Source organism: Anolis sagrei, chromosome X (genome assembly GCF_037176765.1).
Source record: "Anolis sagrei isolate rAnoSag1 chromosome X, rAnoSag1.mat, whole genome shotgun sequence".
Taxonomy (NCBI): Eukaryota; Metazoa; Chordata; class Lepidosauria; order Squamata; family Dactyloidae; genus Anolis; species Anolis sagrei.
The window spans coordinates 41,779,587-41,796,675 of NC_090034.1; the positions used below are offsets into that span (position 1 = coordinate 41,779,587).

General features: G+C 45.3%; 1 protein-coding gene across 4 annotated transcripts in view; it reads left to right on the forward strand.

Moving 5' to 3' along the window:
* MPHOSPH9 (M-phase phosphoprotein 9) overlaps positions 1-17,089 on the forward strand; it is a 51,722-nt gene that overhangs the window by 17,710 nt on the left and 16,923 nt on the right. For all 4 annotated transcript variants that reach the window (XM_060785512.2, XM_060785515.2, XM_060785514.2 and 1 more), the window contains exons 11-14: positions 8,087-8,242; positions 8,660-8,747; positions 10,940-11,155; positions 12,399-12,446. In XM_060785512.2, the coding sequence (XP_060641495.2) occupies positions 8,087-8,242; positions 8,660-8,747; positions 10,940-11,155; positions 12,399-12,446 (508 nt within the window). The remainder of the gene's footprint in view (positions 1-8,086; positions 8,243-8,659; positions 8,748-10,939; positions 11,156-12,398; positions 12,447-17,089) is intronic.

Genomic DNA, 17,089 nt, shown 5'->3' on the forward strand with positions numbered 1-17,089 from the left:
GGTCTGTTTTTGTTGAATAAAATTACATTAAAAACAGAAAAGAAATGTGAAAAATGTGAAAAAACTGATTTGTCATGGGAATCAGAGCTGTTAGGCTCAAATACAGGGTGCGGCGGCATAACTTCCTTTTTTAAAATAAGTGCCATTCAGTCGGTTGAAGACGTAGCAGAGCGCTAGTGGTCTCGTTCGAGAGGCGGGAGTATAAAGTTTTGTCCTGACACAGTTCAGTCGCCATCATGCGTTGGAACAGTGAGGAGCGTGCTTTTACCGTTGAAGCCTACTTTTCGAGCGGATGTTCTGTGATCGCAAGTTTCGGAATCGCTTTAATTTAGCCCCATTGGCCCCTGTCCCGGACCGGAAATCAATTGTGACGTGGGTCACTACATTCAGCCGAACTGCAAGTGCGACAAGACTAAGAACTGGCGTCCCTCGGCCCATTAGATCACCTGAGAACATTGAGGCAGTGAGAGCTTCAATGTTGCGATCACCATGGCATTCTGCGCGCAAACATGCATCTGCCCTTGGACTTTCTGATCGTTCTGTGAGGAGAATTCTTCATGATGGATCTTCATTTCCATCCTTACAAGATGGCGATTGTGCAGGAACTTTCTGAATGTGACTTCAATTCTTGGAGGAATGCGTGTGAGGTTCTTCTCGAAGTCATTCCTGAGAACGCTATTTTTTTAAAATTTTCATTTGTGTGGATCCATCAACAAACAAAACATGCGCTACTGGGTTGACAGCAATCCTCAGGAATTGCTTCAAAGGCCTTTGCATTAACCTAAAATCATAGTGTGGTGTGCAATTTCCTCAGTTGGAATGATTGGTCCCTGGCTCTTTGAGGAAAATGAAGTTGCAGTGACAGTGAATTTGGAATGGTATGTAAACATGTTACAGGATTTTTTTCCCCACGGCTAGATGGGTTGGACCTAGGGAACATTTGGTTCCAACAAGACGATGCAACTGCATACACTTCAAGAGCATCGATGGCTGTTTTGAAGGAACACTTCACAAAGCGCCTCATCTCAATTAGGGGGGATTTGGAGTGGCCTGCCCGCTCTCCAGATTTGGCCTCTTGTGATTTTTTTCTATGGGTTTTTTTTTTAAAATCCCGTGTTTATGTGAACCGTCCAAGGACCCTACAAGATTTGAAGACCAACATCCAGGAAGAAATTGCCAACATAACATCTGCTATGCTGGCAAGAGTCATGACAAACGGCAGAAATCGGTTTACTCAGTGTATGGAGAATGGGGGACGTCACCTACCTCATTTGTTCTTCAAAACTACGTAAAACAAAACTTTAGGTATGCGCCTACATTATATAAAAAATTCTGATTCATACAATGGGTTTTATTAAGTTTTGAAAAAAGGAAGTTATGCTGCTGCACCCTGTATAACCCTCACTTGGGGTGATTCCACAAAAATATAGCAGAGTGCCAGAAGCACAGTTCATAACCAGCAGAAGCTTACGTGCAGTGAACAAGGATTAGTCTCCATTCAGCAGGATGGCATAGGATTGCAGAAGCCACAACTTCATAGGTTCCAAAATATATGTTTATTGAAGTCAAAAGAAATCTATTCTAGATAGAAAAGGTTCTTGGAGCTAACTAGTTTACTAAGCCATCTTCTAAGAAAGGTAAAAGAGAATAAAGAAAAGAAAATATCCATGCAGCTACATCTTGCCTGGAGAAAGGCAAGATGCATCCTTACTCAAAGGAAACAAAGGAGGAGAGAGGCCAAAAATGGAGAATGACCACATGGCCAAAACAGGGCAATAAAGCCAGGGCAATTAAAATACCTTTAAAGAGGAAGTTCTCTCATCCTTCACAGATATCACATTGCTAAATATTCAAAGGAGAAGGAGATAGTGGCAAGAAGGAAGAGTGAGATAAAATCCCTTCTAAGATAGGCATGCATAGGAATTTGGGGAAGGAATCCCTCACTCTAATTCTATCTAGGCTAACTACTCATTGAGGGCTGGAGACTTGTGCAGTCAGGGGTGGAACCCAACATTTTGTTTTTGGCATGTTTTTAATCCAAAATCATCATTCCTGGAGGCTCCTGAGGCACAGAAATAATTTGTAAGATATTGGGGGGCGGGAGACGCGCGGCCAGTGGGCCACACTTTGCCTACTCCTAACTCAGATCTCTCCCAATTGGGAGTGGCAAAAAGGGGTTCATCTATTTTTGAATCATAAAAAGAGTACCAAATTAAAAGGAGCTGGGCCATCCATCTCTACCATATTTACTCCAAACATCAGATGCTCCTCTTCTGCCTTCTTTTAAATAACTAATCAACCAAGCCTATTTCCCCTATATGTGTTTGATCCTCAAAAGAACCTGGCTTTCTGCTCCAAGGGTCAAAACTCATGTTAAATTTATTTATTTAAAACATTTATATTCCGCTCTTCTCACCCCGAAGAGGACTCAGGGCAGAGCATAGCATATATAGGGCAAACATTCAATCTGGGACGAGAATTCATTATATGCATACATAAACATTTAAAACATTTGTCTCATTAAAATACACTGTTTAAAACCATCTTGATCATCTGCATCTAATCTAATTTACCTGGTAAGGTTTCCTAATGCTGCTTTATTGCACTGTCCCAAAAGCTTGGTCCCACAGCCAAGTTTTTACCATCCTTCTGAAGGACAGGAGGGAGGGGGCCGATCCGATCTCACCAGAAAGGGAGTTCCATAGTCAGGGGGCAATCACTAAAAAGGCCCTCTCTCTCGTCCTCGCCAATCGCGCCTGTGACAATGGCTTGAAGGAGAGCAGGGCCTCCTCGGAGGATCTTAATCTCCGCAGTAGTTCATAGGGGGAGATGCATTGGGACAGGTAAATTGGGCCGGGGCTGTTTATAGGCCAAAGCCAGCACTTTGAATTGTGCCCGGTAGCAACCTGGCAGCCAGTGGAGCTGGCCTAACATGGGAGTTGTATGCTCACTGTATGCTACCCCAGTTATTAACCTGGCTGCCTCTCGTTGGACTATTTGAAGCTTCCGAGCAGTCTTCAAAGGCAACCCCATGTAGAGTGTGTTTCAGTAGTCTATCCTGGACGTAACAAGAGCGTGGACCACTGTGGCAAAGTCTGGCTTCCCAAAGTTTGGGCGCAGCAGGTGCACAAGTTTTAATTGTGCGAAAGCTCCCCTGGCCACCGCCATAACCTGGGATTCAAGGCTCAGCAATGAGTCCAGGAGAACTCCCAAGCTGTGAACCTGTGCCTTCAAGGGGAGTGTAACCCCGCCCAGCACAGGCTGTAACCCTATACCCTGTTCGGCCTTGCGACTGACCAGGAGGACCTCTGTCTTGTCTGGATTCAACTTTAATTTGCTCACCCTCATTCAGACCGTTACAGCAGCCAGGTACCAGTTCAGGACTTGGACAGCCTCCTTAGCATCTGGTGAAAACGAGTGATAGAGTTGAGCGTCATTTGCTTACAGATGGCATCGGACTCCAAAACTCTGGATGATCTCACCCAACGGTTTCATGTAGATGTTAAACACAATGGGGGACAATACTGAGCCCTGCGGCACCCCACAGGACAATGGGTATGGGTCCGAGCAGGAGTCCCCCAGCAACACTTTCTGGGTACGGCCTCCAAGAAGGACTGGAGCCACTGCAGAACAGTACCTCCAAGACCCATCCCTGCAAGGCAACCCAGAAGGATACCGTGGCCTACAGTATCGAAGGCCACTGAGAGGTCCAGGAGAACCAACAGGGGCACACTCCTCCTGTCGAGCTCTCTGCAGAGATCATCCGCTAAGGCGACCATGGCTGTCTCGGTTCCATGACCTGGTCTGATACCAGACTGCAACGGATCCAGATAGTCAGTCTTGTCCAAGAACCCCCGGAGCTACGAGGTAACCACACATTCCAAGACTTTGCCCAAAAAGGGGAGATTGGAAACTGGCAGAAAGTTCTTCAAATCAGTGGGGTCCAGTAATGGCTTTTTCAACAGCGGTTTTATCACAGCTTGTTTTAAGCTGGCTGGTATTTTGCCTTCTCGAAGGGAGACATTAATCACCACCTTTACCCACTCGGCCAAACCCCCTCTGGCTTCCTTTATCGGCCAGGATGGGCAGGGATCCAGGATGCATGTGGTCACCCTCGCCTCTCCAAGAATCTTGTCAACGTCCTCAGGTTGCACAAATTGAAATGAATCCATTAAAACTGGACAAGCAGGTGCTCTCGCTACATCTTCAGAGACTGCAGTAACTGTGGCGTCTAGGTCGGAGCGAATCAGAGTGATTTTATCTGAGAAGAACCGAACAAATGCCTCGCAGTGAACTGTTGAAGGGACAAGGACCCCATCACAGGTGGCAGGGTTCAACAAATCTTTGACCATTCGAAACAGCTCAGCTGGATAATTCCTCGCAGACTCAATGTTCGCCGCAATGTGAAATTTACTTGCAGCCTTCAATGCCGCAGAGTACGCCCTTGCATATGTGCATGCCCGTGTTCAGTCTGACTCGCTGCAAGATTTCCGCCACACACCCCCTAGACGACTCCTTCGTTCGCTTCATCGTTGCCAGCTCCTCATTGAACCCAGGGGCCGGTTTAGCTCTGCTACTCAAGAGGGGTCGCTCTGGAGCGATTGTGTCTATTGCCCTGGTCATCTCCCTGTTACCGAGAGCGACCAGGGCATCAACAAATCACCTACGTCAGTGGTGGGAATTTCCCCAAGAGCCGTCAGGAATCCTTCTGGATCCATAAGCCTCCTGGGGCGGACCATCTTAATGGGCCCTCCACTTCTGCAGAGGTTAGCGAGTGCAGTGAGTCTAAACTTGACCAGTAGTGGTCGGTCCATGGCAGTGGGACTAAAAAGAGTTCCTCCACGCCACCACCTTCCTCCCATCCCTGACAGAACACCAAGTCCAATGTATGTCCAGCATTGTGAATAGGGCCAGAAACCCCACGGTTGCCATGGTTATCATGAAGTCCTGAGCCACTCCCAACAGGGAGGTCTCTGCATGAACATTGAAGTCCGCCAGCACTATAAGCTGTTTGGACTCCAAACAGGCCCGAGATCACCCTGGCTAGCTCAGGTAGGGATGTTGTAGTGTTGTGAGGTGGTCAGTACACTACAAGTATCGCGATTCTGTCCCGGTCTCCTACCCTCAGGTGGACGCATTCAAATGAGGATGTCTGTGGGATGGGGCATCTGGTCAAGAAGATGGAATCCCTATACACCACTGCAACCTTGCCTCCCTGCCCTCCGGATCTTGGTTGATGCTGCACAGAGTAGCCTGGTGGATAGAGGTGGGTAAGATTGACCCCCCTGTCTCATCCAACCAGGTTGTGCATGTCAGGTCTGCACTCCCATCCAGAATCAAGTTCGGGATGATTACAGTTTTCTCATTCACAGACCTGGCACTCAACAGCACCATCCTTAACCCGGAAGGACCGCCATCCTAGTTACCCAAATTCACCATGCCAGGAGACCATTTTGGAAGTCGTTTTGGAACTACCAATTCTCTCTCACATTCTCTAGGCTGAATTAACACATTTGATCTCCTTTTCCTGCATCTCCCTCTCCCCAATATGGTTTCTATAGAGCCCCCCTCGCCACTGGAACTCCCTTCATCCTCTGTCTGATCTCTCTTCCTGTCCTTAGGCTGTGGTTGGACTGAGGGACAGAGGCACAAAGGCTGTTGGGCTGGGGAATAGGAAATGGGGGGGGGGGCTCATGGATTGAAGGGTAAAGGGTAGAGGGCTGTTAGTCTGGGGGATAAGGAGAGGGTGAAGGGCGATTGGGCTGTTGGGTAGGGGAAAGAAAGCTATTGGCCTGGGGGATAGGAGGAGGAGGACTGTTGGACTGAGTGAGATGGGGGAGGGAGCTATTTAGTTGGGGTTTGAGGAGTAGGGGGCTATAGGGTTGGGGGGTAAGGTGTAGGGAGATATTAGACTGGAAGGAAGAGGACAAGGGGGTATTTAAGTGGGGAAAAGGGGCCAGTAGGCTGTGGGGTAGGGGGTGAGGGGCTTAACAGGCTGGGGGTCAGAGGGCAGGAGGCTTTTCATATAGGAATTGGGGAATCGGGGGCTATTGGGCTGAGGAATAGGGGATAGAGGTCTATTGGACTGAGAAGAAAAGAGGACGGGACTATTGGGCTGGTGGATAGGAAATATGGGATCTTACGGTTGGGGGTAGGGGGGGGGTAGGGGATAGAAGTTCTTGCTGAGCTAGTCAGTATTGTATTGCTTGGCTCCCATCAAGTTCTTCTGATGATTCTCTTAAGTATAATAGGACAGAATTGTGAATGTCATGGGAGAAGAGCTCTAATTATTGTTCCCTTGGGTACAGGAGCTGTGGGGCTGTTTGCTCATATCTACCTAGCGGGGCCACTGAGTTAAGTTGGAGGAAGTTGGGCTCTGCTGGCAGTTGTGAGGCATTTTCCTTAGGGCTTGAGTGGTGGGGGAAATGTTCCTTGTTACCTAGTCTCTGGGGGGTAGTGGGTACCATTTTTTGGACTGCGTCCTTATTTAGAGTCTGAGGGCAACTTCTAAGATTCTCTCTGGCCTATTTAAAGTTTGATTTTCCTGCGGAATTGCCAGAGACCTACTCAAAAGTGGATGCACAGTAAGATTTTTAAACACTTCCTTAACCTTAATTCCTCATCCTTGCAGGGAGGGCCTAAGTGCATATAGCTCTTAGGGTGTATTGGCATCTTCAAAAAGTTGTTAATAAATGAAGGAAGTTGATGTTGCACCCTCTGCGAAGCCATTTAATGGCTGTGATCTTAAGTTCCTTAGAGTTCTTCCTAAGAATCTGTCTTAGGGACACCTTGAAAGCTTTAGATAAACACCATCTCCCCCTAAATCCAAAGGAATGTCACAAAAAGCCAGCATCTCCAAAATGAAACCAAGATATGCTTTTACTTGAAGCAAAAGAAAGTCAGAAATACAAAAACTGAAGTATTTATTAGCAAGTCTTATACGCTGCCCAATGTCATGAACTGAACTATTGTTTCAGTTGCATTTTGTCAGTGTTATTTTTTTTTTCAAAAACATAGTATGTCACAGCAAACGAGATAAATATGCTGGATTTTGTATCACAAAATCACAAGTCAAACACTTCCCAAGCATCTAGGACTTTGTGATGTATTTTCGAATGATGCATGCAGTTATTATTATTATTATTATTATTATTATTATTATTATTATTATTATTAGAAACACAACAAGATGAGGCCACAGCAGGCAAGATCACTCTGCTGGCTGTTGTATGTCGGACACTTTCCAAGTGTCTAGGACTGTGTGATGTGTTGGCAAATAATGCATGCATATTCCAGTAAGGTGGCCTTCTGCAGCTGGCATATGGTAATTTTGTCAGCGCCGATTGTGTTTATGTGCAGGCCAAAGTCTTTAGGCACTGCACCCAGTGTGCCGACCACCTTTACTGGCTTGTGCCAGAGCCTTTGCAGTTAGATCTTTACATCCTCATATCGTGTCACCTTTTCCAGTTGTTTCTCTTCAACCCTGCTGTCACCTGGGATTGCAACATCGATGATCCATACTTGGTTTTTTAACACGATTGTGAGGTTAGGAGTATTGTGCTCCAAACACTGTCTGCCTGAATTCGGAAGTCCCAGAGTAGTGTGACGTGTTCATTTTCAGTAACTTTTTCAGGCTTGTGATCCCACCAGTTCTTTGTCGCAGGCAGATGGTATTTGTGGCACAAGTTCCAATGAATCATCTGAGCAACGGTGTTATGTCTCTGCTTGTAGTCTGTCTGAAACAAAATGTTTCAATAATAATAATAATTATTATTATTATTATTATTTACTTCCCCGCTCTATCTCCCCAAAGTGGACTCAAAGCAGTAGATGATTCATTGAATCCTGTACCATTGGTACTAATTCAGAAAGTTACTTTATCACACCCAGGGGCTTGCATGGGATTTTAACTTCTTGGCTTTGAACAGTTCAATACATCTTCTCCCATGATGCATCAAATGGCATTTTCAACCTTCCTCTGTTTCAATAAATCTTAATAGTGTCAGAATGGTTATTTTCTGCTTTGAAACTATTTCTGTCTAGTAAGATGATGTAATAGTATGGCTTTTTTCATGTTAAAAAATAGGATTAGGCAGAATTTGAGGGAAAAACATGCTCGACATATTGCTGATCTACGAGCGTATTATGATGCAGAAATTCAAAGCTTAAAGCAGCAGCTGGAAATAAGCCATAAACCACCTTCTGAAGACTTGAAGACAATCAATCAAAATCTTGCTGACAGGTAATAGCTGAGTTGGGGAAAATATGCATATTTTCATTTTTGATTAGGTATGGCACATACTGATAAACATAGAGCATCACTGTTTAAATTTTGAGATGTCAGTTAATGAGGGAGGAAGGGGGGCACTCTTGGCTTTCAAGTAAAGAGTTATTCTAGCATAAATTTCCATCTTTCAAAGTATTTGACATGTTTCTCTTTGGGCTTGGTGTGGGGAGAACGTCCATGGTTGTGCTGGGGGTTCACATACATGCGTCTTTCTACTTTTGAGGACAAAAGTACTGTAGCTTTGGAAAAGCACACTTGCAGTGTCTGGGTTCGAATAGGCTTCCAGTGCAGTTTCGGCCATCATCTGATTTTTAACATTCGAAGTATTTTTCCAGTTTAAAGCTTTTTAAAATGTCATCTTTTAAAATGTAGATGTGACCAGCTAGAGGCAGCACTGAATGAGTCTAACAATCGCATGCAAGCCCTGGAGTGTAGAAATAGTACCCTGGAAATGGAAGTGGTAAGTGTGTGTTATGGCTGAGTTCATATATAAGTTAATTTCTTATATTAAACAAAAAAGTGTGACGTGACAAGCCCTGTCTTGTTTCTCAATTTCTTGAACTGTTTGTTTATGCCACAGTCTGAATCCTGATATGCCACACGTCCGCATTTACAGAAAGGCTCGGTTTCTTCAACCGCCTCCCCTATAGCTTCCTCTTCATAATGAAGGCTCTTTCTTTCAGTACAAGAAATACACTATAATGAGTCCAGGAAAAAAATCCCATCTCTATTAAATGAAGGTGGAGTGGATGTGAGATACAGTTGGGAGCCTCCCAGCACCAACCGCTGCTGTGAGATCAGAGTGAAAAGAGGGGCAATGAAGGCAGTTCCATCTTGCCTCCAGTGTCATCAGTTGGGAGCCCCCCCCCCCCCCCACCTTGAGCACCAACCGCTGGTCTGAGATCAGACGAAGAGAGGGGCCATGGAGGCAGTTCCATCTTACCTCGAGTGTCATCAGTTGGGAGCTCCCTCCCAGCACCAACTGCTGCTCTAAGATCAGAGTGAAGAGAGGGGCCATGGAGGCATTTCCATCTTGTCTCCTGCACTGTGCTTATAATATAATATAATATAATGTAATGTAATGTAATGTAATGTAATGTAATGTAATGTAATGTAATGTAATATATTGTATATACATATAATATTGATAATATTATAATGTAATACAATATAGTACTAATCATAATATATTATAATTATATATTTTATATTAAATGTAATATTACTAATAATATTACAGTATAATGTTACAGTACAATGTAATATTAATATTGTGCTATGGTAGTAATATAATATATTGTATTTACTTTTTACATGTAAGCTGCTCTGAGTCCCCTTCGAGGTGAGAAGGGCGGCATATAAATGTTGTAAATAAATAAATAAATACTGTCTCTATGTTCTGCAGTGCGACTCTTGTGATCTGCTTCCAGTGGAAGTTGGCCATAGAGTTGCACTGAAGAACCTAGAGAGAATATTTTAATCAAATCCGTGAATATCCGAATCTAGTCAAACCCACAAAGGTGGAGGGTTCAATGTAGCTTTACTTACAAAAGATTCTTGTAAATAAAGAAACTAGAAAACATGATACAGCAGTGAAAAGATACATGAGGCAGTAGGGAAGGAGAATTGGTGTGGAATGTGAGGACTTATGTGATACACAGACTCACATTCTCCCCAGTGTCCTGTTACATTACCTAACAATGAACAATGCCTTCAAACTACAAGAAAGGAGATTCCATCTGAACATTAGGAAGAACTTCCTGACTGTGAGAGCCGTTCAGCAGTGAAACTCTCTGCCCCGGAGTGTGGTGGAGGCTCCTTCTTTGGACGCTTTTAAACAGGCTGGATGGCCATCTATCAGGGGTGCTTTGAATGCAATATTCCTGCTTCTTGGCAGGGGGTTGGACTGGATGGCTCATGAGGTCTCTTCCAACTCTATGATTCTATGTGTAAATCTAGGGGGGAAACCTGGAAAGGGCTCTGTGGAGCTCTCTGAAAGTTCTGTGGCCATGCATGAATGGAAAAATCCATAGCATTTGTCCATAGCTTGTTAAGCAGCTCTTGTTTATTCATTCATAGTTGCTTCTGACTCTTTGTGACCTCGTGGACCAGCCTACATCAGAGCTCCCTGCAGCCGTCGCCACCCCCAGCTCCTTCAAGGTCAAGCCAGTCACTTCAAGGATACCATCCATCCACCTTGCCCTTGGTCGGCCCCTCTTCCTTTTTCCTTCCATTCTCCCCAGTATCATTGTCTTCTCTCCAAGCTTTCGTGTCTTCTCATTATGTGACCAAAGTACTTCATCTTTGCTCTAAAATCCGTCCCTCCAGTGAGCAGCCAGGCATTATTTTGTGCACTGGTTTGATCTTCTTGCAGTTCAAGGCACTCTCAGAATTTTCCTCCAACACCACAGTTCAAAAGCGTCTATCTTCCTTCACCCAGCCTTCCTCATGGTCCAGCTCTCGCATCCATAGGTTGCTACAGGGAATACCATTGCTTTAACTATGCAGCTACTTTCATCAAAAATAAAAATGGAAAACTATTTTGCCTTGATTCCGGTACTTCATAATGTTATAGTGGTTATTGCTGATTTTGCAATGTCGGCCTCCCTTAAATACCCACCTTCTATGACCCTGACCCTGTTCGTGTTTCAGACAGACTGGAGGGAACGCTTCTGTGCTGTCAGCAATACAGCGAAGGCCTTGCAAGAACGTGTTGAAGAAATGCGAACGAGCAGCAAAGAAAAAGATAACACCATCAGCCGTCTCAAGAGGAGGCTTAAGGATCTTGAAGAAGCCTTTGAAAAGGCCTACAAGCTGTCTGATAATAAAGACGCCAGGTTAAAAGAAGAGAACAAAATGTTTCAAAACGTAAGTTGGAAAATGCAGGGTCATGTTATTTTGGGGTTAAATGGGATGATAGACATTTTGAGTAAGTTCAGTTAGATGCGCAAATTGTGAGGTTAAATGCTGCAGAGCATCCTGTTTGAGGTAATTTGAGACTGAGGTGAATTCTTAGTTGGAAGGGGGGATCGCTACAAATCGTATTTTGTAATGACAAGCCTTTCCCAGTGTTGAGAGTGGCTACTCCATTGTGGAATAACTTCATACTGATATTACAGCTCTCTCTGCTCAAACAGAAACATCTTTGTAATAGATCTCTCTCTTTCTTGCTCTCCTTGTGAGAGCCATTGGACTTCAAAAGATGTATTATTCTTCTTTGTTTAGCTCCAGATGGTTACATGTTGGTTTTCATCACCTGGGAAAACATCTTCATCTCTGCCTACTCAATTTCATTTTGTTTTTTGTCTCCAACAGCTCAATGGATGTGCTTCTTAACTAACACTCTGTGTTCAGGGTTTTTTCTAAACTAATCCTAGATTTTTCTTGGGTTCTTAAAAAAATCAGCTATTGATAGCTAACATTTATAATAGAAAAACTCAGTTTATAAAGTTTAGTTGTTTCTCTGCCTGTCCTTGCTATGTTGAAATTTGAAATGTAACATTTGATTGATTCATCATAGCAAGGCAGGGCTTTTAATCCAAAAACATTGTTGCTGACAGCCCAATAGTTTAACTTTCTTTTTACTATAACCTTTATGATTGGAACTAAATCAATAATTAACACAAAACGCATATGTGGTAAAATTAAAGCTAGCACTGTAGTGGTTTGTACAGGGCAATAACAATCCACAGTTGGGGGAGGTCCGTGGTTTGTTAAATTATTTCTACTTATTAAGGAACGTGCATGCATATTCTGCTGCACCCCAATAATGCCTGATTCTCTGAAAACATGGATTGCTTCTATGCCTGAGTGTGGCTGGTTAGTTGTGCTCTTGGTGAATTATGTTATAGCACAGAGTGGCACATAAGGCCTACAAGCCTCATGTGATCTTTGAGAGCACCAAAACCCCAAATGCTGAAAAATATTGGCCCAAAATGTTTTTGTTTGTTTGTTTGTGTAAATACTTGTATCTTGTCCTCTATCGTGGGATTTTGGGGCATACAATTAAACCGATATATGTATCTTTTGACTCAAGATAAAAACAGTACATAAGATAAACTGTTCATGATTTTTGTGTATAAAGAATTGATGGTAGTATGATTTTTTATAGCTTTTAGGAGAATATGACTCCCTTGGGAAAGAACATGAAAGAGTAAAGGTGAGAATAAACTTTTGTATTTATCAAAATGATCCCAAGTGGAATTGATTGTTTGTTGTTGTTGTTGTTGTTGTTGTTGTTGTTGTTGTTATTATATATTTAATTGAGAGATCCAAAAATTGAAGAGAAGCTTCAAGTTCATGAAGGATTTGTTACAGGGGTGCAGTCAAGTGTTGAAAGCAACCCATGTGAGGTGAGGAAAAATGTTTGAGTTTGATACCACTCAGTAAATATTTATTTCTTCTTTGTGTTGTCTGTGAAATGCGCACATGTGGTTCTTTCCCTGTGCATGCGCAGCATTTCGGAACAATCTAGGTCTTAATAAGTTTTTTAGACGACGCCCCGCCCATCCTCCCAATGGTATGGGAGGGGCTAGGCCTTAGTTTCTTTTTCCGCACCAGCAGCAGTACAGGAATTTTGCTCTCCTTCTTCGCTTCTCGGATTATATTGTTTTCGACTACTGGACTCCCTGACGACGTTACTCTCTCCAACCCTGACCTACGGACTGGCAAACAAACAGATAAGAGAAATATGTCCTCCCTTTTCTTCAAGAAATGCTTGGCGTGTGGGGCTAACCTCCCTGAAGCCAATAAGCATTTAAAATGTTTACTTTGCCTGGGAGAATCTCACAACCCCCAGACTTGTGAGATTTGCAGAGCCTTTACCACTAGGGCTCAAAAGAGTAGAGACTCCCGCCTTAAAGCACGGCTCTATGAGCAGTCTTTAGCCCCTGAAGAACCACGTCCCACCGCAGCTGATTCAACTCTTACAGTCTGGGTGTGATCAGCCTTCCTTCCTGGAAATTGAAGAACTGCCCCAGCTCTTCCCATTTGAGCTTCTCACGGGCCAGCTCGGTACCGAGCAGGAGGAGCCTCCCCTGGACTCTCCTCCCTCCCTCCTTCCAGCTCAACCCCCTCCTTCTCGACCCCTCCCTCCCCGGAACCGCAACAATCTCTACAGCCTGAAAGCCGCTCCTACCGCTCTAGGTGGTCTCCGTGGTAGAGGAGAAATTCTCCTTCACCCTCCCGGTCCTGATCCAGATCCAGGAGCCCCTCCCGCTTTTCCTCAAGGCACTCAAGCCACCCCACCGATCCACGTTATCACTATCCTTATGACTATCCTTTTCCTATGTATCCTTCTCCCTTTCCTTTTTACCCGGGATTTTTTTCCACTTGGAGAACTGTATCGTTCCCAGCCCCCTCCTGAACCTTTACCTTTTCGTCATTCTTCCCATCCTTCTTAGTCTGTGGCTGCTCCCCTTCCTCCCCCTGTCTCTTCTTCCCCCCCAAACTCCAACACCACCTCCTCCTCAACCTACCCTTCCCTCCCAGGAACCCCACCCTGAAGAGACTACAATTGACCTGGATTCTTCTGACATACCAGCCCCAATTCCCACCCCTTCAGACCCTGACCCCGACCTTCAGTCTGAAGATTTAAAAAAAAATTCAGCACTCCTCATCAGAGCCTTGAATATCACTCCTGCCCAATCGACTGACATGGTCCAAGATCCTTAATTCTCCTCTGCTGAACAACAACCTCATCCCTCTACAGACCTCCCCACAATACCTTACCTTCTCAAACTATTGAAGACTTCTGTTATAGCCCCAGGGCTGGTTCCAGCCACCCCCAAGTGGCAGAAAATTTATACTGTATTGACTTGTCCTCTGCCTCTTGGCTGGCCAAACTGCCAAAGGCAAACTCTATTGTTACAGACGCTCTACTTAAGCCAATACAAAGAAACCAATCATCCCCTTCTGACAAAGAAGGAAGAAAGCTTGATCCCATGGCAAAGAAATTTTATTCCTCAGCATGTCTCTTTGACTGCATCGCTCATTATGGTGTTTACATGAGCGTTTATCAAACTTCCCTGTGTAATAAGTTGGGCCCTTACCTTGACCTGTTACCACCAACCGACCAGGCATTCAGACAGGAAGCACTTTTTCTATCCAATCTTCAAAAAGACCTTGCTAAAAACACAACAGACTCTTCGGGAAAACGTATCGCAGGAGTGGCTGCTCTAAGGCGACATGCCTGGCTCAGGTCTTCCATACTCTCCCCTTCTCAGAGATCCCTGATCGAGGACTTGCCTGTGAATGAAGTGGGCCTCTTTAATCCAGAGACTGACTCACAACTTGAACACTTTCACAAAATGAAACAGACTGTTACCAGATATGGCCAACAACCATATCAACCCTACAATGCCAGAGATGGGGACCATACTACCAATACCCCCAGCCCTTTCGGGGACACTACAACTCTTCTTCCTACAGAGGAAAACAAAGGCCCCAGTTCCCCGCCCCACCGCCTAGACGACCACCACCTCCATTCAAGGGTTCCAAACCACCGGACAACAAAAAAATGACGCTTCTAGCGCCGTCCCACCTCAACATCATTTATCTCTACAATCCCCTCCTCAATCATTCCTAGACAGGCTCCACCCATTTCTCCCCCATTGGCAGTCCATAACTTCTGACGCTTGGGTCCTTGAGATCATAGATAAGGGATACGCTATAGAATTTGATTCTCCCCCCCCCCCCCCCCGGGACGATCCTCCCAACTCAATCATCACCCGCTTTATGGGAAGAGATTCACTCTCTTCTCCTCAAAGGAGCCGTATCCCCCACCCCACCTCAACAACTCCATGCCTGCTTTTTCTCCCGATATTTTCTTGTTGACAAGTGAGATGGCGGCTCCCCCCCCCCCATTCTAGACCTCCGCAATGTCAACTCTTTTATGAAACCACGTAAGTTTCAAATGATTACTCTCCCTACCAGCCTTCCCTTCATTGGGAAAGGAGCTTGGTTAGCTACCATTGTTCTATGCGACACATATTTCCATATTGGCATTAGAGAATGCCATCAAAAATACCTTACCTTCACCATTGATGATGTGTCCTTTTCTTTCAATGTCCTTCCCTTTGGCTTGTCCGCAGCCCCCAGGGTATTCACCAAATGCATGGCGGTGGTCGCCTCGCACTTTTGCCAACAGGACGTCATCGTCTTCCCTTACCTGGACAACTGGTTATTTTCGTCTAGCTTCCGTGCCCAACTGTCCTCTGACATCCCCTATATTTTATCTCTTTTACAGAATCTCGGCCTTGTGGTCAACTATGAGAAGTCCCACCTGGAACCTACCCAGCATATCCAGTTCATAAAAGCCATCCTAGACTCCACCTCACAAATGGCTTATCTTTTGGAAGACCGGTTCTCCAACCTCAGAGACACTATTATCAATCTCCAATCAAGAGGCCGCTGCTCCGCTTGGTCTATCCAATCCCTCCTTGGCCATATGTCTTCCACTACAAACGTCACTGCGTTTGCACGACTCCGCCTCTGCCCCCTCCAATCCCAGTATTCAGTCCCACACACGACTAACAAACCATGACCCTCCATCCCCCCCATCAGTATTCCACTCCCTGTCATGGTGGACAAAGAGATCCAATGTGTGCTCATGACTCCCCTTCACACACACCCCCGCCCATCACTCTCACTGACAATAGACGTCTCCTCCTTCGGATGGGGCGCTCACCTTCAGGGTCTCACGATCAGCAGCCGCTGGTCTCTACAGGAACAACATCATCATATCAATGCCTTAAAGCTCATAACAGTTGAGAAAGCCCTCCGGGCCTTTTCCACTCTAGTCTCCAACCACACAATCCAAATCTTGACAGACAACATGACTGTCAAATACTACCTGAACAAACAAGGGGGAGTCATTCTCCCACTCTCCTCACCATCCCCATTCGAATATGGGAATGGTGCATCCATCACAAAACCTTTCTCATAGCAATCCATCTCCCCGGAGACGAGAACATATTGGCAGACTCCCTGAGCAGGATGCCAGTGAGCAATCACAAATGGCGGCTCAATCCCAGACACTTCCAATCTTTAATTCACCGTTGGGGCGTGCCCAAAGTCGACATCTTTGCGAGCCCAAGGAACACTCACTGCCCTCTATACTGCGCAAGACTACGGCCTCGCATATTCCCAGGCTGCTTAGGAGATGCCTTCCTTTTTCAATGGTCTTGCGGTCTCCTCTGTGCCTTCCCTCCACTTCCCCTGCTCACCAGGGTCGTGGCGAAACTCCTCTCCGATGAATCGAACTGCATTCTAGTTGCCCCCTGGTGGCCACGCCAACCCTGGTTCACTCCCCTTCTCCAAGCCTCCCAAGGGGACTTCCTACGCCTCCCGCCCGACCCATACCTCCTCACCCTCGAGGACGGCCTGATCCAACACCCAGACTTCCCCTGCCTTCACCTGACAGCATGGAGGATCAGGCCACATCCCACCTCTCTGAGTTGGTCCGACTCATAATCTAGGCAGCCCAAAAGACATCCACTAAAAAAGCCTATACTTATAAGTGGAATATGTTTCAAAAATTCCTACAACCACTAGGCCATCAAGCCCACTTGGCACCTATCCCTGTTGTCCTGGATTTCCTAGTCCAGCTCTCAACAAAAGGATTTGCCCTCTATCAAGTGCTATCTTGCAGCACTGTACTGGTACAAGAGGAAATCGGGCCTCCAATCCCTTTTTCAAGAACCTCTTATCCGCCTATTCCTTAAAGGATACAAAAATATCCACCCACCTCCTTGCCCCCCCCCCCCCTTGAAGTTTAGAACTTGTCCTTTCCCAACTTTCCAA